The 23,856-nt window shown below is 37.8% G+C and overlaps 3 protein-coding genes across 6 annotated transcripts; 2 read left to right on the top strand and 1 right to left on the bottom strand.

The window, feature by feature from the left end:
• The first annotated feature begins 533 nt into the window (after positions 1 to 533).
• On the top strand, positions 534 to 11,098 carry BBS5 (Bardet-Biedl syndrome 5). The gene is made up of 12 exons (XM_056516109.1): positions 534 to 641; positions 1,729 to 1,811; positions 2,599 to 2,664; positions 3,446 to 3,495; positions 4,050 to 4,177; positions 5,040 to 5,175; positions 6,179 to 6,274; positions 6,753 to 6,815; positions 7,569 to 7,703; positions 7,815 to 7,898; positions 9,529 to 9,552; positions 9,689 to 11,098. Exons 1-12 carry the CDS (start codon positions 580 to 582, stop codon positions 9,788 to 9,790), a joined length of 1,029 nt encoding a protein of 342 aa, XP_056372084.1. The 5' UTR covers positions 534 to 579; the 3' UTR covers positions 9,791 to 11,098.
• A 65-nt stretch (positions 11,099 to 11,163) lies between these two features.
• KLHL41 (kelch like family member 41) lies at positions 11,164 to 20,069 on the top strand. Its single transcript, XM_056516108.1, has 6 exons — positions 11,164 to 12,997; positions 15,590 to 15,747; positions 15,837 to 15,944; positions 16,741 to 16,926; positions 17,458 to 17,604; positions 18,420 to 20,069. Exons 1-6 carry the CDS (start codon positions 11,888 to 11,890, stop codon positions 18,529 to 18,531), a joined length of 1,821 nt encoding a protein of 606 aa, XP_056372083.1. The 5' UTR covers positions 11,164 to 11,887; the 3' UTR covers positions 18,532 to 20,069.
• Positions 20,070 to 21,500: 1,431 nt separating this feature from the next.
• On the bottom strand, positions 21,501 to 23,690 carry LOC130266841 (FAST kinase domain-containing protein 1, mitochondrial-like). Of its 4 annotated transcripts, XR_008843004.1 has the most exons (4): positions 23,553 to 23,690; positions 22,685 to 22,802; positions 21,797 to 21,968; positions 21,501 to 21,712 (listed from the first exon to the last, which is right to left on the bottom strand). XR_008843004.1 is itself a non-coding variant. In XM_056516111.1 (3 exons), exons 1-3 carry the CDS (start codon positions 23,648 to 23,650, stop codon positions 21,601 to 21,603), a joined length of 306 nt encoding a protein of 101 aa, XP_056372086.1. In that variant the 5' UTR covers positions 23,651 to 23,690; the 3' UTR covers positions 21,501 to 21,600. The 4 variants fall into 4 exon arrangements, 1 of the variants encoding a protein (XP_056372086.1); XR_008843002.1 differs by having other exon boundaries at positions 21,797 to 22,802; XR_008843003.1 differs by having other exon boundaries at positions 21,501 to 21,690; positions 21,797 to 22,802.
• Between the last annotated feature and the right edge of the window lie 166 nt (positions 23,691 to 23,856).

Raw genomic sequence — 23,856 nt, 5'->3', positions numbered from 1 at the left:
AACGCTCAGCCTTTCTCCTGAGGGGCCGGAGAGGCCGGGGCACGTCCCGCCCGCTGCTTTATTTCATCCAGCTTGCGTCAATTTTCGGACGGCTGCAACGGAGTCCTCGCCAACCCAGGCATAAGCTTTAGGGAAAGAACTAGCAAAGGATACGTCCTTTCTTATGATTCTTATTCGGAGTTTGTTTTGGGGTTTTGTTTTTTGTTTTTTTTTAATTTGAAAGTGGTAGGGCAGTGCAATTAAAATTTGGATACAGTTTTCAAGTCATTTCAAATTAAAAATGACACATCTCAGCTATTTTAAAATGAACTCAACAGCGCCAAACAAACACCGAGCGCCGCAAACCCCCCGGGCTCAAGGCTGCACTACCGAGAACGCGACGCTCCCTCAGGATTCGGGTTTTAGCGCCTCAGCCGAGCCGGGGGAAGAGCCAGGGCGGGCGCGAGTGCGCGCGCGCTCTCCGCGCGCGGCGCCGCAGCCAATCGCGGCCGCCGCGGGAGCGCGTGACACCACCCACCTGCCCCCCCTCCCACGCCGTTGCCACGGCGGCGCGCGGACTCGTCGGGGCGGGTGGTGGCCATGAGCGGGGCGTTGGACGTGCTGTGGGAGGACAGGGATGTCCGCTTCGACATCTCCCCGCAGTGAGTGCCCGTCTCCCTGCCCTCACAGTGGCGCTCTCGGGCCCGCCCGGCGCCGATGGGCGGCTGGCTGAGCGCTGTCTCCGCGGGCTGAGGCCGAGCGGCCTTACCGGCGCGGTGCATGGCGGGAGCGTCCCGGCGTGTCCCGCGAGCGCCCCGGTGTGGCGGCGGCGGAGGAGCGACTTCGGCTGCGGAGCGGGGCGGGACGGGACAGGACAGGGCTGGCAGTGCGATCTATAAAAGTAAAATAAAAGGTTGGATGCTGGAGGGCTGAGGAAATGGCGTGTACTCTTCCCAGCTGAGCTTTTCTAGAACTAAGTACAGCCAAACTGAAGGTGGCACTCATAGCTACCAGGACCTGGCGCCTCTGCCCTGGAGTTGGCATCCTCCTCTAGAACGGGGCTGTGGATGAGCAGTATTTCACGGAATTCGTGTCTTATTAACACATTTTGTTTCTGTTTTGGCTGCTTTTGACAGTACCATTAAAATACAGCAAAAATTCACACTGCATTAGTTGTTATGTGATTAAGTGGCTAGATCAGTTAAATAAAGCAGAATAATAATATAAACAAATAAATAGACCTCACAAGAAAGACCAAACCAAACCAAACCACACCCTTTGTGGAAAATTTAGCAGAGCATTTCACGTGTCCTTATAGATCTGATATTTCTTTTGCTGGTTTCTCCTTTCCTGAGCCTAGCTCCACTCCTTATGACCTGAAAGTACATCAGGAGGCAATAAACTCTGTCCTCTAAAAATCACGTGAATTCAAGTGTTTGGTTTTTTTTTTTATTTCTTTTCCAATTTTCAAACACTTTGTCCTTCTTTTGGGTTATAGTTTTCGTGGTCATGCTTGCTACATAATTATTTATTTATTTACTGTTAAAATTTGATAATAAAAATACTAATATTTTTCATCTGTGAGATGTAGTGATAATTTCAGGTATGTAAAGTTGATTTGTATGTATGTGTGCATGTGTGGATTTTTCATTGCCTGATGTACTGAGCAGAAAACAAGAAAGTGAAACAGGGAAATAAAAATGGCCTTATTTTTGGAAGAGCAATTAAATTATTTTTCCTTTTCTTTAGACAAATGAAAATGAGACCTGGAGAGGTCCTTATAGACTGCTTAGAGTCTGTTGAAGATACCAAAGGAAACAATGGAGACAGAGGTAACTGCATACTCAGGGAAATAGTAAACTTCCTACTGTTTAACATGTGTAGGTTCAGGAAAGCCCAGTCAGGTTTCCATTGAACTCTGTAGCAGTGCTCTGTTGCACAGAAGAGACTGCCTATTTCACAGATCTGCTCAGAGTGTTTTCTTAAAGTTGTAGGAAGGTAATTCTTGTCTCAGAATTTCTTTAGAATTGAAAGCATTGTAGGAATAACCCATTTATAAATAGTGTCATGCTGTTCTGCTGTAATCCTCTTTAATGCTTAGTTTGTCCCACCCTGTTTTTAACTGAATTAGTAAGGAATATGTAGTGGGCAGGGGCTGAGGCTGCCAGCGTGCTGAGATGACCCTTCAAGAGGTTGGATGTGCTGCTTTACAGGGTAAAGAAGGGAATAAATTTGCATATGGCAAAGAAGGTGAGGTTATTCCTGAATACTGTTGCGATAGTTAACTCACTGCCTTCCCTTTCTCCTCCCTAGAGCAGTTCTGCACTGATTGTGTCTACATTTTTACTATAGGCATCTGGATTGAAATCAGTAACTGTTCTTGGTGTGATTTTGAGGAGTGCTGGTATCTATTCGAGGTTGTTTCATTTGTTCCTTGTTGGATTTTCTCTGCTAGCATTTTAAGTATTTAAGTGTTTAGTGGTTTAGTGATTTTTCTGGTGGGGTATCCTGTGCTTTTCTTCTTTTACCTGTCAAGGGGAAGGAATATTCTGTTGTTTCAGAATATTTCATGTAATGGAATTTGTTTAGATTAAAAATAGCTACACTCTTTATCTCCAGGCAGACTGCTTGTGACAAATTTGCGGATCATTTGGCGCTCACTGTCATTGCCCAGAGTCAATCTCTGTAAGTATTACCTTTTGTTTCCTTTGTGGTGGCATGCTATTCCTTCACAAAGTATTGATTTCAGTACAGAATACTGAAGTATAGCTGTGTTGCTTTGTAAAGTCTGAAATAAACTGTTACTAATGAATCTCTTTATAATTATAGGAACTAAGATGATAATTCATAGTGAAATACTAATATTTAATATTCAATGTTAATTTTTCAGACATATTTTTCATTTGGCCAATGTGGGATTTTTAGAAACAAAAGCTTGAGCTCCATCATACATTGCTTTGCTTGTAGCTCTTGTTGCCACCTTTTTATTCACATTCTGTATTTCTGTATTTATTCCCCACAAGTATCTGCCTTTCCAGTTTTAGTGTTGTAAACTCTGAATTCATTTTAACTGTATGAGTTACAACTGTATGAGCAGCCAGAGGTTTGCTCATATTTAATTTAATGTGCTGAAAAGGGCAGGATGTAGTTACTTTGTATGGAAATTACTTCCAGTGCTCCGTGTGAAATCCTTCTGTGAAAATATTTATTGAATTGGACAGTACACTGAGCAGCCAGAGTTGGTTCTGATTTGAGAACAGCACTTGACCAAAGAACATCTCAAGGTCCTTTCCCGTTTAAATTAATCTTCAGGATTGTGATGAGGACCCAGAGCATTAACCACAAAGTGTAATGCTCACAAATAGCATCCAAAGCAGTGCTACAAAATTCAGTAATATACTTTGTAATTTTGACTTTTATTTTCCTTGTTCTCAAAACAATGTTTTTTTCTCCCATGACTTTTAAGCTGTCGGTTACAACTGTGTTATAAATATAACTACAAGAACTGCCAACTCAGTAAGTTCCAAAAATATTTTTAAAAATAATAAAAGAAGTTGTAATTAGTTGCTTATACTTATTGCAGTATATCAACAATAATCTGAAAGTTTACTTGCAAGAACAGTAATAGAATAGTAACAAAAGTTTTGTTTTAAAAGTAGAGAGCTCTCAAATGCATAGCCTGAATGGAATTGCATGCAAATGTGAAGATGTTTTGTTGGGGAAGACCAGGAGTCTCCCGCAATGTTTGACTTGCCACAAAGAATTAGCTGAAGGATGATGTCAATTTCCTCGGCAACCATATGATAACAAAACCAAAAATACTATTTTAGTCATCACATTGCAAATGTAAAGCAGGCAGGCTGCATTAGTTTTACTGTTGATGGAACTGCTAGTTGGTCAAAAAGAACAACTTCAGTTGAAAACAGTGGTAGATTAATGACAGAATCAGGATTATACCTCCATATACATGGTTTAAAATAATAACTTAGACAATATCTGAAGATTATTTATTATTTGTACAATCAAGCTACTGTATTGCCAAAATGTAAAGTTTCATTTTTTCCTTACAGAAATTACGAGGGCAGACAGAAGCCCTGTATATATTGACTAAATGTAACAATACTCGCTTTGAGTTCATATTTACCAATATTGTTCCTGGAAGTCCCAGACTCTTCACTTCAGTCATTGCCGTGCACAGGTAGTGTACTTAAAATACTATTGGATCAAGGACTTAAAAGATGGGGGATTACAACTGCTGATAGATACAGTATATGACTGTCCATATTCAGCATTCAGGAAACTTTCCCAAAAGAGAACACTCTCTGGAAGTAAGGGGGAGAATGATCACAAATTTTAGTAGATAACTGCACATAATGAAAAATTAAAGTATATTTATACTACTTATTGATCACAATTTATATACCTTGTGTGTATAAACTAGCTGAACAAATAAGACTTTAAAGGAGCTAATTTTAGTGTGAATTTTCTAGCTATAATTTCTGTCTGCAATAATTTCCCATAGTTTCAGACCATGTAAAGGAAACAAAGAGTTAAATCCTGGTCAGAACTCTTCATTGACTTCAAAGCATTGTATGCTTCCCACCTAAAGATAAGTCATATGCATGAATATGTGCCTAATACATTACCATGAGTGTCTGTTTAAGAGCTAGGAAATACTGACATATATATTGGATGTTTGTGGTTTAACTGGCACTGAAAAATAATGTTAATGTCCATGCTATGTATGGCATGGGACCCAGAGAACTTAAGCTTAGCAATAGAGGCTGGTTGATGACTGTCTTAAAGTAAAGGGAAAAATAGTATAGACATCAACAATACTGAAGATCAAAAAGTCTTAAAACCTTGTTTTAAGGAAAAGATTAAGGAAAGATGGAATATACTTAATTATGTTGAAAAAGTTTTAATAGTACTCTCACTTTCGTTCAATGTGGTGACAAGAAAAGCTGAAAATCTACATTTCATATCTGTATTAAAACAAAAAGTAAAGATAATAGAAAAATGGAACTGTGTATGAACTGATATGTGGGGTTTTTTTGCAGAGCTTATGAAACTTCCAAAATGTATCGTGATCTGAAACTGAGAAGTGCATTGATTCAAAACAAGCAACTGAGATTGTTACCACAAGAACAAATATATGATAAAGTCAATGGAGTTTGGAATTTATCAAGTGACCAGGTATAGTAAAGAATCAGAATACATTGACTACAGGAAAGTTAAAATGTTTCAGCTTTTATCTAGCAATTGTAGTTCTGTAGTTTTGTAACCTCCAAGGAATTACCCTTAATGCTGTTCATCAGCTGATGCATGCAGAGAAAGTGATCCCATATATTTTCTACTCACTACAACAATCTCCTTTTGGCAACCTGAAGTCTACATGACCTGGCTAAAGCGCAAGGAACTAGATATACAATTTCTGTTAAAAATATGTATTTTTGAGTCTAAAGCTCTGTATGATAGTGAGAGAAAATCATGTTTCTGAAGTGCTCTGCTGAATATTTGTGTGTTTACATGCAGCTTTAACTAAACAATATTAAGATGTATTGTCTTTTGATTAATGAAATTTAACAATATTGGAAAGGATTCTATGTCTTAAAAAATAATAAAAACAAATAATAAAAACTTTAAGATAATAATAGAAAACATTTATTATGTTACAGGGCATTAGCTGTAAACATTTCTCAGTGCAGTGAAACAAAACGGGATCTGATATTTCTGTCTGTGCAATTTTAGTCCAGAATAGAAATATGATCCACTCTGACAAGCTAAAAAGTTCTTTCCTCTACATTCCCTTGGCACACATCTCCTCAGTTACCTAAGTTTAACCCACATGCCATTATACTTACGCTTTATGCCAGTTCCAGATCTGTACAGTTAATAACGCGCTCAGATGCCTCATGTATTCCTATGAGGTTGGCTGGGCTCTGACTGGATCCAGCTTTGCTGCAGTAGTAGGGACTCCCAGCTATTTTCATTACTCGGGTTCTGGAAGCCTTTAAAGGTTGGATCCTGCTTCCTTGCAATCAATACAAACATTTTAACTGGGTTTGGTAGGGAAGAATCAGGCTTTTAGTGAATAAAATATGAAGCTGTATCTTGCTTATATGTAAATGGACATCATCATGTTTGGGGAAAAAAGCTCTGTACTTAAAGCAATTCTAACATACCTTTTCTTTAATAGGGAAATTTGGGAACATTTTTTATTACTAATGTGAGAATAGTTTGGCATGCAAATATGAATGACAGCTTTAATGTCAGCATACCATATCTTCAAATTGTAAGTATCTTACAACAACCATTTTCAAAACAGCATATGCTGAAGTCTTTGGTTAAAATTCCCAGCTTACCAAAATTTTATTTCATATCCCTCATTCAGAGAGGAATTTAGTCTTGCCAGCATTAGCCACAGGGTTTATTTTCTTTCCTATCCAAGTACAGGTGTTGAAAATGGCTTGTATTTCAATTTTTTTTAATATTTACTCTGATGCTTCATGCCACCTACATATACTGGGATTAATGATCTGTGAACCTGATATTCAGAAATTTACTGTTACTACTGTCACCACTTCTGAAGGTTTCAGGTCTGAGGTTTCAGGGGTTCAGATTTGTGATGGTAAATGGGAGGGAATGCTGGTAGCCAAGCTTCCAGAGCCAGTACTTGTAATTATTACAGTGTAAAAAACCAAACTGAAACAATGAGATTTTTATCCAGTAATTACAAAATTTTTAACAGCATTATACCTCTTTATCATTAGCGTTCAATAAAAATGAGAGACTCAAAGTTTGGCTTGGCACTTGTGATAGAGAGTTCTCAGCAGGTAAGCAGCTTTAATTGCCTTTTTCTATTGATTACATTTTTATTATACATATATTCAATATTTCTCTAAATGCAATTTTTATATACAATGTTTCTCTAATTCTGAAATGTCATGGCTCTCCTTTTAAATTACATAGAGCATTCCTTCTGTGTGGTCTTCTGAAAACTTCTTTTTAAAAAGTTCTCTTTGCACTGCTTAAAGTGTATCTTATTGTCAATATGGCTATTGGAAGTTATGGTTTCTCTAAGCAAAGCAACAATAGGCCAGCATGACTAGCTCATAACAGTCAAATACATTGTCTTCTGACAGATGATCTTTGGGATCTAATTAATTCTGTACTTAATTAAGACCACTCTTTAAAATCTTTTCCATTATTTCTGTTTATCTGAAAACTTCTTTAATGAGAACATCAACATCTAACAGACTCAACATTTGCTGAGTGGCTGGGAATAAATCATTAATACTACTTTTGAATTTGTCCCACCCTTGTCTGCTTGTGTTTTTTCTATATAAGGAGTTTGTTCCCTTTTTATATAATGGGGGAATATGTTAGCTTTATATATAAAGCTAACAGTTAAAAGCTTATCTACCTCATATAGAAGCATTGTCATTGTTTTTATTTCACCCATGATTCAAGTTTTCTCAGCAAGCTGAAAATTGATATTATTAAACTAGAAATCTCTATCAAGGAGAAAAAAGTGTTTAAAAAGTAAGACTAATAAATAGATGTTGTCTTTTTTCTCTTTTATATAGAGTGGAGGATATGTACTTGGTTTTAAAATAGACCCTGTAGAGAAACTACAGGAGGCAGTGAAAGAGATTAATTCACTTCACAAAGTTTATTCAGCTAATCCTATATTTGGAGTGGATTATGAAATGGAAGAAAAGGTACTCCATTTATTTATTTTAAATTAGATACAATACTGTGTTAACAAGAACAGAAATATATTAAACATACTAGATATTTGAATTTATTTACTACAGTGTTATAATTTGCAGCCTCAACCCCTTGAAGACCTAACAGTGGAGCAGGTTCCAGATGATGTGGAAATAGAAGCTGATGAACATACAGATGCTTTTGTGGTAAGCAGTTCCACAAAAAACCAGAAAAATAGAATCATTATTGTTTGGTTATTCAGAGTTAAGCAATGTACAGCTGTAATCCTCTATTAAAGGTAAGCTACAACTGTACTTTCTATATTTAAAACACATCTACATGCCTTTTATTAAACATCCTGATTATTACAGGAATTTATTCTGTATGAATTTTTAATTTAAGAACAAACTATTACTCAAAATAAGTAAAAGCAGTAGATATTTAAAAGAATAGTTTTATGTAGTTTTTCAACACATTAAAATCGGGAATAGCTTGAAAATCAGCAGTACAATATAATCGGATATATTATATTAAATCAATAATTAGTCTTCTCTTAAAGCAGATGAATACATGGTGATAGCTCAATATTCATCTAAGATTCAAACTTGGAAGTTTTTTAGAAAGGCAGCAATAATTTTATATTACTATGTCTCCCAGTATAAGTGTGCAACCCAGTAACACCTGGTTCCATGATTGACTGCAAGGGTAGACTGCATGTGTTTTCAAATGTTAGCCTTGATGCATTGACCATTGACACGTTTTCTTACTAATCTCTGAAATTTGGTAAATTACCAGGCCTAGTGCGAGTGTTATTTCCACTCCTTTTAATTTTGCAGCCTTTTACTAATACAGATAAGCTTGTTTTTTCCTTTCCTTCTTTCCTAGCTTTTTGTCTTATTTTCAATTTTGCACATATTTATTCAGTCTCCAGCATATTTGAAGACATATCTTTTCCTTAAATGGCAATCTGTTTGCTGTGTTGGTGCCTTTGTCACCTGGATTAAATAACTGTGCTTTGTATATTCTCAAACAAAAACTGGAAGCTGAAAAGGGTTAGAAGCTTGTTGCTGTAGGAGACACAGGTTGCCCAGGACCTAAGGAGCAGCTATACACCAATATTCCACAATACTTGATGCTGTAGGAAAGTGCTTTCTTTGCTGCCCCTCACCAGTCCACAGGGGCAGCTGGAGCAAGACTGGGCTCTTTTTGGTAAATAATATCTAGAACCTGCTGGTCCAGAGATTTCTAGAGTGTGGATATTTTCGGAGATCTGACAATCCTAAGAGTTTGAGCCTTAATTTCCACCCACACAGAATATGAAAGATGGTGTCTCTTTCCCACATCTCTATTTACTGAGTTGTTCTATTACTCTATGTTCTTTTCTTAGATTGAGTATGATGTCAACTGAATTTTGATATTACACGCTTCAAGCTAGTTTTTGATGTTGAATAGTAAAAGCTGCTGCACGAAGCAAAAAAATGCCAGGATGCTGTCAGTTTGTCTTCATATTAACATTCCCTATAGAATGTTGTTTGTCAATTTAACAAATGTAATACAAAAATGTTGCCATTTAAAAAGTATTTCTTTATTATGATAGAAAATTCAAAGGTTGATATTTAATGAAAAGTACCGTAATCCAGTGGTATCTAATCTATAACCCAAAACAGAAACTCCTGTTAGAACCCTTTTGTAAACTAATTTAACATATAAGTAGAACCCATATAGACTGGATTCTTGTGGAAGACCTACTCAATGCAGTTTTGACCCCAAGGAATTATTAGCAGATGTGGTTTTTAGACTTCTTTTTTCAAGGTTCTTCTTTGTTTTCCTTTGCAGGCTTACTTTGCTGATGAAAACAAGGTAAGGAGATACTTTTACATACAACCAAATTAATAAAATAAATAATTGATAAAATAGTTGATGAAATGGAATAATGAAATTAAGAAGTGCCTTCTGCTTTATTTTATTTTCTCTCATATGTCACGTATTCAAAAAGCAACATGATCGGGAGCCTGTTTTTTCAGAAGAACTGGGACTTGCAATAGAGAAGCTAAAGGATGGATTCACACTCCAGGGACTCTGGGAAGTAATGACCTGATTCAGATTGGTACATGTTTGTTTCCTAAGCAGGGAAAAACTCTCCGTTCTTGCTGGATTTAGATCTGTAGAAGATAATTTAGAAATACCGGAGTAGCAGAGAAAGAACACGCCAACGCTAAAGAGCAGGCAAATATTATATAACAAGCCCTCAGGCTATGTCATAACAGAAAGATTATTCAGAAACCTTGTGCACTTAAGAGCTGTGTGATTCTGGTGTTGTCCAAGCAGTGGCAGGAGAGGCGGACGGGGCAGGCGTAGCTGCCGCAGGGAGTGCTGCCCCCTGCAGGCCCCTCTCGGTCACGGCTGTGGGAACCTGCGAGTTCCCTCTGCCTGTCACAATGGGAGCCCCTGGCAGTCCCTCTGTTTGACACACTTGTAAACTCCACTGTTATCAGGGTTGTCCTTTCTCCCTCCCCTGACAACATGGCCTCTCTCAATTCGGCCATGCTGTTTCAGTCACCATTTTTTCATCAACTCCATGGCTTCTGTGTTTATGTATTGCCCTTTGGCTGCTGGGACCAGGCACTGCTTGCCATTTTACACACAAAACTGCTTGCCATTTTACACATTCTACATTTTCTATGTCAGAAAAGGAAGCCTTGTCTTTCTTCTGCACATGGAGACCACTTTCTGAGACAAGGCAGTGTGAGGTATGCAGTTCGATGCTCAATTTCAAGTATTCATATTCAGAGTGATATACATTCCCATAATGACTATGTTTGAATTAAATTTTCATAACTTGTTTACCAATTTGCAACACAGAAATACGATCATACATAGAACATTTTGTATGTAGACATATTGGCTGCATTATTGATAGCTTTAAGAAAAAGCAGTTCTGTTCCAAATAATAGCTTTCATATCTCACAATTTTGCTAAATGTTCAGCACGTGTTATTCCAGGTATTTAATTGTAATCCAGATATCCTGATACAGTTGTTTGTTTTTGCTAGGGCACCTTTTAAAGCAATGATCTAGAAAACAGGGCACATGCAAATAGCTTCTGTGTGTGAGTCATTAGACCTTTTACGATGTTATGTATTAAAGAGAAATGAGTCATTTATTGTTTAAAGGAAGACACAGCTGTTACGTTGTCTAATGAGATAAAACCTCTGCGCTGTTTTCTATAAATGGAAAAAGTCAAATGAGCTTTCCTCTCAGCTGTTGTTTCAGCAGCTGACTGTTAAAGTAACTGTGGTGTGAATGTAATATTGGTGTTCGTAGAAAATCTTTCAAAGTATATATTTTAATGAAATACTACCTATATTGAAAAGCAGTGATTACTTCAATAAACTTTGATAATATTATATATTGTTGTAAATCTTGCATTCAAGTAGTTGTATTTTGTTCCTGTTTCCATTATATTCAAAAAACATTTTACCATATGGATTGAGACTTCAATTATAACTATTTTGGAAAGCAAAACTTTACCTGAAATAACATATATTTTATGTCTAAACAGTAGTGTTTGGTTTAAAACCAAACGGATATTAAGAAGCAGTCCAAAATTTCGAGGTCTTAATATCAGAGGAAATTGCATGTGATATGGTTATTTATAAAAATAATCTTACAACAAGGCAATTAATACAAAGTTATGGAGTTTATTAGTATCTTTATGACTGCAGCAATGAGCTGTATTAAGCAACTCTGAAAAAGTGAATAGTAGTTAAAACTGACAACTTGATTAATAATATTTCTATTTCAGAATATTTAGTAACATGTATCTGTGCAATCTTGCTCATAGCTGTCTTGGTGAGGGTCAGATTCTGCTGTCCTTACTCATGTCAAATAATTTATTACATTGCACATAAACTTTCTGATCCAATGTGGAGAATGATGGCAAAACCTGACCATAGTGACTAAGAGCAACAGTTGCTTCTTTCAGTCTTTGACAGCTGCAAGAGCAACTCTGTTTTTCCAAACCGTCCATCCCAAATTCCGACCTGCAAGTGTATGTACCTATATTTAGCTAGTGAGATTAAATTGCAGAGGCTTCAAGCAGGGAAAAAAGCACATTGGTCTGCCTTTTTTACAAACCTTTGGGCAGACAACAGCTACAGCTTTCTACTCCCTCCCCTTTCCCAAGTGTTTGCAAAATGGATTCCCAAAGGGAACTCACTGAAGAGCTCAGACTTTACCAATCCACCCTCCTTCAGGATGGCCTCAAGGAACTCCTTGAAGAGAAAAAGTTTGTAGATTGCTCTCTAAAAGCTGGTGACAGAAGCCTGCCTTGCCACAGATTGATTCTGTCGGCATGTAGCCCTTATTTTCGTGAGTATTTCTTATCTGAGCAAAATGAAGAGAAAAAGAAGGAGGTGGTTCTAGATAATGTTGACCCCAACATCCTGGATATGATTGTCAAATACCTTTATTCAGCAAGTATTGACCTCAATGATTCTAATGTGCAAGATATTTTTGCTTTGGCCAGCCGCTTTCAGATCCCTTCTGTATTCACTGTGTGCGTCTCCTATCTTCAGAAGAGGCTTGCTGTTGGTAACTGTCTGGCCATCCTTCGGTTAGGTGTTCTGCTTGACTGCCCAAGACTTGCATTTTCTGCCCGTGATTTTGTTTCAGATCATTTTGTGCAGATCTGCAAAGAAGAGGACTTCATGCAGCTTGCCCCGCATGAACTTATCTCAGTTATTTCACCTGACAGTTTAAACGTAGAGAAGGAAGAGCTGGTATTTGAAGCAGTAATGAGATGGGTCCGAACAGACAAGGAGAACAGAGTAAAGAGCCTGGGGGAAATTTTTGACTGCATACGTTTTCGTCTAATGCCAGAAAAATATTTCAAAGAACAGGTTGAGAAGGATGATATAATTAAAAGCAACTCAGACCTTCAGAAAAAAGTAAAGATTATTAAGGATGCTTTTGCTGGAAAACTGCCTGACTCTAGCAAAAGCACAGAAAAGTCAACCAAAGGGGAGGTGAATGGCGATGTAGGAGATGAAGATTTACTGCCTGGTTACCTAAATGACCTTCCCAGGCATGGCATGTTCGTCAAAGACCTGATTCTTCTGGTTAATGACACAGCTGCAGTAGCCTATGATCCTCTTGAAAATGAATGCTATCTAGCAGCCCTCGCAGAACAGATTCCCAGAAATCATTCCAGTATAGTCACCAAACAAAATCAGGTCTATATTGTTGGAGGACTCTATGTGGAAGAGGAGAACAAGGATCAGCCTTTCCAGTCATACTTTTTCCAGGTACAAGCTTTATAATTGTTGGTATAATAGATGCTTGTAAGAGTTACTGAAGAGTGTTCTGAGTCTCTGCAAGTGGGTTGTCTAGTCTCTTTGTATGGTGATGGAGAGAAGTATCTAGAGAGAGTTATTTTTGTCTCAGAGACAGAAATGAAACTGAGGGACTTGCATCTTCTTTTTCAAGATTAACCCCTAGTGAGATCTCAGAAAATATTAAAAAGATTAGAGATGTCTAAATTTAGGTAAAATAATATTTTTGTAAAATACTTTCCGTGTATTTTTGTTAACTTTGATGAAAGTTGGAGTGCTTTAGCTCATTCAGATCTGTCTTTTTTTTGCATCTGAAATACTTTCATGACAGCAGTAATGCATGTATTTTAAGTGCAATTTCTGTCACTGAAATTGCAGAAGTCCTTTTTGTTGTATCTACATTAGAAAGCCTAAGGGCCATATAAATACATAATTTAGAGGCAGAAGGTTTTTTTATCTGCAAACTGTCAGTGCCAGTACACCAAATACCATGTTTCAACTGAGTGTAATTGTCTATCTTTGTAAATCTGTATAATATAAGGCTGATTAGTACTAACTGTAACTCAAAATATATTTCAGGAAAATTAGCAAAAATGCAGTTTGTAATGCTTATACTATAAACTAAGTCTGTTGTGTTTTTAGCTACATGCTTCGGTGTATATTTAAACTATTTTGTGGTGAATTATGCACTATGCTGCTGGCCATGTCCTCTTTTCAGGTACACTGGCCTAAAAGAGTAAAAGTAAGTCGTATTTCAATATGAAATATGAAGCAGTGATAGAATTTTGAAGCCGTCAGATATTAAAAAATGCAAATATTGTTTATAGGAGTATGGCTCACTCATTTCATACACAATAAAAGACTTTGGTTTCAGAACATTGTTATGTTGACAAGAGGGAAATCTTAGTTTGTAGGGGAGGGACTGACACTGTTTCAGTTCTAAGTTGGTGTAAAACATTAATCACTGAAGTGAAAAACTTGTTACAGAAATATTCTTTCAATAGAAATAACACATTGATGTAGTAACACATATTTAGTCCAGAACTGAGTAAGTCTCAGGCTACTAGAAAGGGGCCTCTGAGAAACAAAACCTTGAGACTGACACTAAAAATAGATGAAATTTTCAAAATTTTGCTTTATATGTCAACATCCATTTCCTGAAATCATGTTCATTTGCTTGCTGCTGCTATTCCCTATAGTTGCAATACTTTGTCTGCATTACCCGTGTGGCTGTTGTTCTCTCCGAAATATTAATGTGGTGACAAACCAATTTTCACTTGCTGATCTTCCTTTTTCCACCAGTGAAGCATTGTATTTGGTAGTTTGCAGCCTGGGAGAAAACAAGGCTGCCACTGGCTCGAAAATGCATGACAAGTTGATGCCCTATCAGTAGATATGTCATCTTGAAGACTTACGAAGTAAGCTGTAATCTCTGAAGGGTACATCATCTCATTACCCCACCCAGATCCAGCTACTGGGGAAATCCATGTCCAGGAACTACATTTCACTGTTGCAATAAAACTTTCTGTCCAACAGGGGTGGTCTGTCAAATTTGGGAGATGCATTTAGCCTGGAAACCTTGACTGTAGAATGTACTTCTGGAACAAGAATGCCACCAAGCTATATCCTGAATTTTATTTTGACAGAACTTTCTTTTGCTTTCTATCAAGTGCCTTTACACCCACACAAACTTTTATCTAACCCTCCCTTCCTGTACCAATGTCCACCAAATCTATATGCAGTAGGTCTGAGAAAATAGTTCTTTTTGAACATTAGAGATAATTCAGGTTCAATCACAAGTTCTCAGATAAAAAATAAGCACCACAGTTCTAGGAAAAAGCTGGTTTATTCTGTTGTCTGTCCTGCTTCTGCTACTTTTCCTTAGGTGTTTTCAGCATACTGGATTTGAATTGAGAGAGCCCTGAGAGTACTGCAGTAGAAATGACATCAATATTTTTGCCAAGGGAGTTGCAGTGATTTCCTATTTTGCTTAAGAGTGGAGTGGGTTTTTGTGTCTTCAGAGATCTCATAAACTTTTTGAGGGTATTTGTGATGAAACACACATCTGTTGCCCTAGGGATTGCAAAATAAACATCTGTGCCATCTGCCGTGTGATGTCTCCTGATCAGTAAGACGAACCGTGTAAGCATGCCTGGCACCTCATTGTAGCAATGAGCACAACCAGCTGAACATACAGGTGTGGAACTGCAGGAGTGGCTGCTCCCTTGGGCAGGAAGAACCACTTGTTCTTTCCAACATGATAGGGAACCAAGAGTGAGGGACCTTTGTATGAGAAAGAAGAGTTCAATAAAGAGGCAAGGAAACACTGAGGGTGAGCAGACACAGAGTTGTATGGCATTGACTCTGCTAGATCTCAGCACAATGAAGCATGGGTGGGTAGAAGACACCATTCATTAGCTGCACTGAGGGGAGGGCAAGTTGTTCAGGCAAGCAGATTTGCTGTTGAGAGACACTGAGTGCCAGTAGATAAATTCTGTGGAACAATATTAATTGTGTGGACTTTTACTCTTTGCCTTTTCTAACCCTGTTGTGATGCTCTTTCAGCTGGACAGCATTGCTGGTGAGTGGGTGGCCCTTCCTCCTCTGCCGTCAGCCAGGTGTCTCTTCGGGCTGGGAGAGTCGGACAACAAGATCTATGTAATAGCAGGCAAGGACCTTCGCACTGAGGAGTCGCTAGATTCAGTATTGTGCTATGACCCTGTGTATGTTTCAAATTTAGTTACACCCACTGAGGACATGCAGATGGCCCATTGTTAGCTGAAAAAACCTAACAGTGATCTTCTTGTTCCAGGGCAATGAAATGGGGTGAGATCAAAAAACTGCCCATCAAAGTATATGGCCACGCAACTATCTCAAACAATGGACTGATATATTGTCTTGGTGGCAAAACTGATGATAAGTGAGTTTCTAAGTCTTTTTTATCATAATTAATAACATTATCTTCTTAGTTCTTAATAGATATGTCCTCACACTCAGAGATGAGGGTTTCCCTTTTCTGCATCTCTAGATTAAGGTTGCTAACAGTCTGGCAGAGGGAAATACATGGTATGTAGGATATATTTTTTGGTGATAAGGTAAATTACATATAAATTGTAATCCAACTTGCTATTTCAATAACCATTATATACTTATTTCCAAGGCAAATTTTACTTACACTGCAGAAAAATTTGTAATTCATAGCTATAAGGACCTTCACTGAAAGTATTCTTTCCTTTCAGGTAGAAGTACCTAGATGCCCTGGAATTATGGTGTCAGTTTTTCCAATTTTCTGACCTGTTAATACCTGTTATACCTTAATGGGTATGACATTAGGAAAATAAAAGTTTTCATTAACATTGAGCATGTAGTAATTTTTTGGTGTTTTTATAGGGAATATTTGAGATAAAAGTTTGCCATATCAGCCAAAACACCATCATCTTTCCTTTACACAACCTTTGCTATATATTCCTCCACAAATCCACCTGAATACAATATGCTGGGAAAGGATGTTGTTTTTCTCCTTAAAGGTACAGTGCCCTTTGTAGACATTTGCTTTGTAAACATTGCAAAGATTCTCAGATTAGATACATAAAAGGATCTCCAGGAGAGGAAAGAGGTAGCATAGAAAAACCCATACAGTCTACCTCAATTATATCTACTTGGAACAAGTCAAAAGTTCATTAGAAAGGATCACTGGTTTTCTTTTTGCTCTCCAGGAAATGCACTAATAGATTATTTGTGTACAATCCCAAGAAAGGAGACTGGAGAGATCTGGCTCCAATGAAAGTGCCTCGCTCGATGTTTGGAACAGCCATCCATAAGGGCAAGATTGTCATTGCAGGTGGTGTCACTGAGGAAGGCCTTACTGCATCTGTTGAAGCTTTTGATCTGACCACAAATAAGTGAGTATAATTCTCAAGCTATTTTAATCAAGTGTTTCATCATCTAGGCTTTTAGAAGCTCTGAGGTAAGAGTCACAAAGCTGTTCAGGTACCTATACTCCCACTGAGACATTTGGTCTCCAGTCACATCTTCAGCAACAACAGCAGCAGTTTACAGAGCGAGTCTCTAGATGTTTTTCCACATACACTCAAATTACTATGCTAATGACACTTGAAATAAATATGCATTTTGGAAACTGTAGGGAAAAATGAGAAAACTGGGGAACAATATGCTGTACGAAGCATATCACTGAATAAGTTGTTCTGGGAAGAGATATCTTAACAGTGTGTCACTTAAGAGTTGCAGAAGTCCCTGAGGGGATGGAGACACTGAAACTTACTGCTGATAAATCTTAGATAAATCACAGAGTTTTTTCCTTGTACTAAACCATGGTCATGATACCTGAATTTGTTGCCCAGAGAAGTATTTTAGTGCATTCATTTTGCAATATTTATTATGTGTTTAACTTGACTTTTTCTTTTCATCCTTAGATGGGAGATAATGCCTGAATTTCCCCAAGAGAGAAGTTCCATTAGTTTAGTCACTTTAAGTGGAGCTTTGTATGCTATTGGAGGCTTTGCAATGATTCAACTTGAATCTAAAGAATTTGCACCTAGTGAAGTCACTGACATATGGAAGTAAGTTTAATTTTAATTAGTCTTTCCTGGTCAAAAGTCTTATCTAAAATTGAAGTTTGTAGACACTGGAGGCTACACTATTTTTCTGCTTAACTCTGAAAATGATCCATAGCATAGGTTGTAAAGCATTTGTTGACAGATAAAAAAGTTTGTCAGAAGGTAACAAATAAACATGAGACATGGATCTAATGACTACTTCCACCTACTAATTATTTGACCAGTCCAAATCATGATATTCAGCTTCTTTAGAAGAGAAATTGCCATCTCTTGACTGGTTTAGCCTTGCCAATAAAAGCGTTCTTTTGTGGCACTGTGATGCAGAAAAGCATGTATACACAGAGGCCTGTACATACTGTGTCAATAGTCAAATGAGTAACTGTTCCAAGAGAATCGAAGTCTCCATCTCCTAGATTTTTTTGTGCTAATCACAGCATCAGTTATGAGACATCATATCTCTGCTGTGACTCTTAGTTGCTAATGTAAATTCAGTTGTTTTAGTTGGCAGTAGGAAGGAAACCTCCCCAACTTTATATGCAAGAGTCTGAAGAAATTCAGAAGGGATGCTTAAGGAGGAAGCTATTTTAAGGCATGACAAAGGTCAGCAACAAGCTTTAGGGATCAGGAAAAGAATAACTTATGTGCAAGAACATCTTTCTGTTCTGGAGTAGAGGACAAAAGCAGCCTTTTGTGGCACCCTTCAGCACATGGTTGCTACAAGCCTGCAACAGGTGGACTATCCTTCTTTCCCTGTATGTGTGCTGAAGCATCAAACTCAAATTTAAAGAAGCTATTTTCTAACATTTTTTTGAATGCAGGTATGATGATGAGAAGAAGGAATGGGTTGGCATACTGAAAGAGATCCGATATGCTACTGGAGCCTCCTGCCTGGCCACACGCTTAAACCTCTTCAAGTTATCAAAACTGTAAACAAAATACTGGAAGATATGATATGGTGAGGGAGTTTTGAAAGGCTCTTCAGTTTTGTTGCATGAAAATGTCGCCAAATTGTACAGTTTTGTAGCAGCATACTAGTCATACTGGGAACTGTTAAATAGTTCATTTGTCTGTCCACTTCTTAAGATACTTCCTAGCTAACCAGCAACCACTGAATTTTTGCCAGTGTTTAAATTTCTAAAAGGTTATAATTAATGTTGATTAGATTAAGATTTTGGCAAGAACTCAGTTTTCCACTCTGTGAAATTGCAAACAACACTAGTTAGACTTCCTTGCATTTAATACAATCCAGGCATTGATGGCTTGTCCTCCAAACAAGGTGCATGAATGAATTAAGTACAACTAATAGGTAGCTAATTTTATTCTAACTGGCTCTTTGTATGGCCAGATTTCCCCTTTTAGTAATGTATGTAAATCCTGCATTCTTCAGAGATATCTTGGAAATATTCTCATCACAGACCTCAAAAAAATAATTTGACTTGGAATTTAAATGAATGTTTTAAACAAAAGTGGCTTAATACTATGTAGCCAAATAAATGCCAGTCTCAGCGAAAGCTTTACTAGTAGACAGAGGAGAGGGTAGAGAGAGAAGTCCACAAGGTTAGTAGCTCTATTGTTTCAACTACTATGTTTAGACTTGATAACAAGGATTTTCCACTTTTTTATGCTTTTATATTTATTTCCAAAGCAAATATTTTATGGAAGTTTTTCTCAGAGACCTGAGGCAAATAACAAGCATTCATGAAAAAGTCCTAAAAGAACTATCTTTAGCAAATTCCTGTGACAGATAGGACATTTTCATTTACTATAGAGTTGATGCATTTTGACGTTGAAACTTTTAGCAATTAAACTTTGTTTTTAAAACTATAATAGTATCATTTGATGGTGTCTTTTTTTAGTGATTAGCTCATCATCACTATCATATTGACAGGACACAGATCTCTTAGTACAGCCTTTACCCAAAATAGAGCACTCAGTTTTCTTCAGAGCATGCATAACATTTTTTTGTAGAGTATCTCTTCAAAGGATTTCTCTATTGCATAAAGAGGGTGTCATCAATCTAAAGGATTTAATAAATTTAAATGTAATTACAGCTGATGTAGCAAGAAAAAGGCCACCACATGTGGTTGAATAGCAGTGCCAACTATCAAATGACACCTTGCATTGCCTTCCTATGAGACAGAAGTATACATATGCAGAGGCACAGCCATCATAATCCATTTCAGTGTTACTGAAATGTCCACAAGTACTTAATCTGTGGGGCATTTTCCCTTTAGTACCCAAGTCTGCAGCTGTGCTTAGCACCTTTTGGGATCTAACTTAGCTCTAGTTAGATCACTGTTTTACACCACTCATCTGCTCTAATACTTGCTGATTTAATATAGAAAGAATGAATGCAGAGAATCAAGGACAACACATTTTACTGAATTGCTTTTTTTTTTTTTTTTTTTTTTTTTTGCTTTTCTTCCATGCCCTTTCTGGACCACTCATAACAAGTTTTAATCCTTTTCCCATTGTGCATACTCGTAACTTTATCCATACATAATTTGAAGAAAACTGCCTTGGTTCAGTGACGTCTGCTAGAACCCTGAAAAGCAGGGTTCAGCTCAAACATGACCATCCTCACTGATAACTTCAGCCACTGCCACCTTTCTTACACTCCAAGGCTGCTACCTGAAGACCATCTGTACAGAAGCAGAGTTATGCGAGACCTGTTTGACATGTAGTCCACCTTCTGAAATACCAACCTATATTTATGATTGTCTTCTCCATTTCATACAAAGTACAATGTACATAGAATCTTTCTATGTGCTGTGCCTTCAATGACATTTCCTCAAAGCAGTCTTGGAGCCCTTGTCCATTTGATAACCCTAAGTGTCTAGACTACCATCTACTAGTTTTCTCAGTCATCCCACAAACATGAGGGCTGCCTGAGGAGGAAAGTACCTTAGAGCTTAGATCAGTTCTGATGGTTTTTCCTGACTTTCCATTCCTGTCCTAATTTGTATTTAGTTAATAAAATTATTTTTCTACTACTGAATAGTAAAAAAAAAAGGTCACAGAAGCATAATGGCCAATTCAGATATGCAGTTGCTTATCTCTGCCAGGTTTCAAGTGAAGTGGTAAAAGAATGTGTCCTGCTTCTATTAAATAAAGAAAACATATCCTCATTGCACATGTGAGAAAACAGGCACAGCTGGCAGTCACCCTAAGGTGATGGCAGCTGTAGGCACAACATGGCTACCTCTGGAAACTGGGTAATTTGCCAAGCATGATGCCCCTGCAGTTACTGCTCTACAATGAACATCCTCCTGGCTATTCCACTTCTTGCTTCTACATCTCAGTGTCTTATGCCTCCTGCACAAACCCTGGCAGGGTTTTCAAGTATGTGAAGGTGTTCCAGAAGACTCAGCCATTCTTCTGCACACACCAAATCACAGGGTAGGAGAAGCAGCTGGAGGTTCCTCACCACACAACATTCTCCCCCAGCACAGTTCCCCACAGTACCTCTGTTCTGAGAATGGAAACTGAATGGCTCTAAAAGCAGCCCTATTCTTAGCAAATCTGTATTTCAGTTTCTCGGTTTCAGAGTACAGATACACTTTGATTCCTAACTGCTCATTCTGTCACATGCTGGAGGACAGACATAGTTTCCAGTAGACTGCTGACTCCACTCTCCTAGTCAATAGTATTTCCAACTTTTTTGTGGAGAGTTTTATGTCTGGCTAAGCCTCTGTGCTATTTATTTAGGAGATAATAATGTAACTTGATTGCAAAACTGCCAGATTCATGTGCTTGTAATAGCTTCCAGATAATGAGAAATTTTAAGCATCCTTATCACATCTTCACAGCCCACTGTGACCTGCCTTTTACAATCCCTAACAAGTTGAGGATTAAATCTCTTTACATCTGATGACCTTGACAAGCCTTGGACCAGTTGATACAGATAAAGAGATTTTTGAAACTTAACTATTCCAGGATTACGAGACACTTGGTACATAAACTGTTTTTATAGAAGTACTTTAGACTGCATGTCTGATATCACTGTAGTCCATACAGCTGCTGTCTCAGGTATTCCAGCTGTTCACCTTTTGTTGACAGAACCATAGAATTCCATTCAAAGTGAGGGATCTGTAGAACAGAATGGTACAAACTGACTTTTAACATTGGTATAAGCCACATTCCATATATGAGCAAAGAAAAGGCTCTCCTTTGTTCTTCACTTGAAGATACTTACCACTTGTGTCCTTCCAAAAGCCTGGCTTATTCTAATACTGAAAAGATCAATTTCTTATTGTAAGATTGTCCTCTAAGTTCAGTCAGTCTGCTTCCAAAAAGCAGCATAGTTGCAGAGCTATAAAACAGATGCCCACACAATACAGGCTGTGACAACTCTGTTACACCATCCCCTGTTTTAAAACCCAAATTGAGAGAAAAATCTCAGGTCACTGTAGTTTGTAATGTTAATGTATCAGACTGGAATGGTATATCAGTAGTATAGCACGAGAAAGGATGATTATTCTGTTTTTTAAAAACCCCAACCAACAAAATTTAAAGCTTAAAGGATTCTACTTAAAATTAGGTTAGGTGAATAATTATATATATAGGGGCCTCTGCATTAATGAGTCTCCATTTCCCAAATGTTTCAGTGCTGGTGCTGAATTAACTCTGGCCTCTAGTGTTCTCTGTCACAATACTATCACTGCAGCAGACAAACATCAGCCATGTGCCATCTGGCAGCTGGCAAAATTGTCTTACCACTCAAGGAATGTATGTTCCATTTTCTTCTGCCAGGGAAATCTTCAGTGAATTGAACTGAAACTCTCATTTCACTTTTTCTCCTTTACTCAGGCTACAATGAGATTGCTTGTTTACCTGCAGTAACGTTACACTGGGACCTTAAGACTTAAGTTTTGCTTGACCCTCTTTCAGAGGTGTGAGTTCTGTGAAGTCCTTACACCATTTTGAGAACAGCTTAGAATTTCCCTCCTAAATACAAAAATTGCTCTCTCCCAGTAGGTGTTTTTAATGATAAAACTGTCTCTAAATCCATTGTGAGGAAAATGGATCATTCTGCACTGCTGATACAATCCAGAAAGGACACAAAGTCTTGCTGACTGCTCACCTGAACTACTTGGTATCCCAGCATTTCCAGATGTTTCTTTTTCACTGCAGGTTCTCCTTTCAGATGACGTGAATAATCTTTGCTAAAAGCTTTTGAATCAAGAAATTCCAAAGCAATTCTGCAAACAATAAAAATGCGCATTTACTTTCAGGTCCTACCTGAATAGCAAGAAGTGGTAGTTCTAGTTCATTACTGATAGTTGCAGCAAGACTAGATAAAACTGACAATTCTCAGAAAAAAAAAAAAAATTAAACAACTCCCTGGAATTAGACAAAACATTTTGCTTCTATTTATCTAGAGATACTTAAATTCAGAAAAAGCATTTTCTCCCTGCATCTGTTTTTGTTCCAACAGTAAAAACAGCTAACCAGCATTTTCAAGGCTTAGATTTGAAGAGCTGGGAGGAAAACAGTTGTCCAGTCTCATGAAACACATTTCAAGAACCTGTGCTTGGTTTGGCTGGGATGGAGGTACTTTTCTTCATACCAGTTTGTATGGTGCTATGTTTGGAACTTGTGACTAGAACTGTTAATAACACACCAATACCCTGGCTACTGCTGAAAAGTGCTTGCACAGCATCAAGGCCTTCCCTCTTCCTCCCTCTGCACGCACAGTGCCTACAGGCTGCATTGATAAGAGGCTGGGAAGGGACACAGCTGCAAGGGAACCTCAGTTGTCTAAAGCAGTATTTCACACCATACAACATCATGCTCAGCAGTAAAGCACAGGGAACTTTTTCCTACACAGCCATTGTTCTGGTACAGATCTGCTGTAGGTGAATGACTGCATGGCCATTGAATGCTTTGTTTACCCCTCCCCCCTTTTTTCCCTTCACTTATTAAACTGTCTTAGAATTCAGTGTACAGACCTTTGAGCTCCTGGTGGTAGAACCTTTTTCCCTTCATCCTTGATATTGTGTCTCAAGTGTATTCCCTCACTACCATCCAAAGGTATACGCTGAGCCATATAGGAAAGAGGCTTTTTATTTACATCCAGGACACACTCAAAATCTGCCAGAAAACAAAATAAACCTGTTTACTGACAAAATAAAAGTGAAATAATTTGATCTGTACAATGTTTACTTCTAGAAAAACTGGTAGCCATAATTAGAGATACCCAACATTATTTATACTATAAAGAGCTCTTTAGAAACTGTATTTTATATAATAATC

The sequence above is a fragment of the Oenanthe melanoleuca genome, unplaced genomic scaffold (assembly GCF_029582105.1).
Source record: "Oenanthe melanoleuca isolate GR-GAL-2019-014 unplaced genomic scaffold, OMel1.0 S279, whole genome shotgun sequence".
Lineage (NCBI taxonomy): Eukaryota > Metazoa > Chordata > Aves > Passeriformes > Muscicapidae > Oenanthe > Oenanthe melanoleuca.
This window is presented reverse-complemented; position numbering and strand designations above follow the sequence as displayed.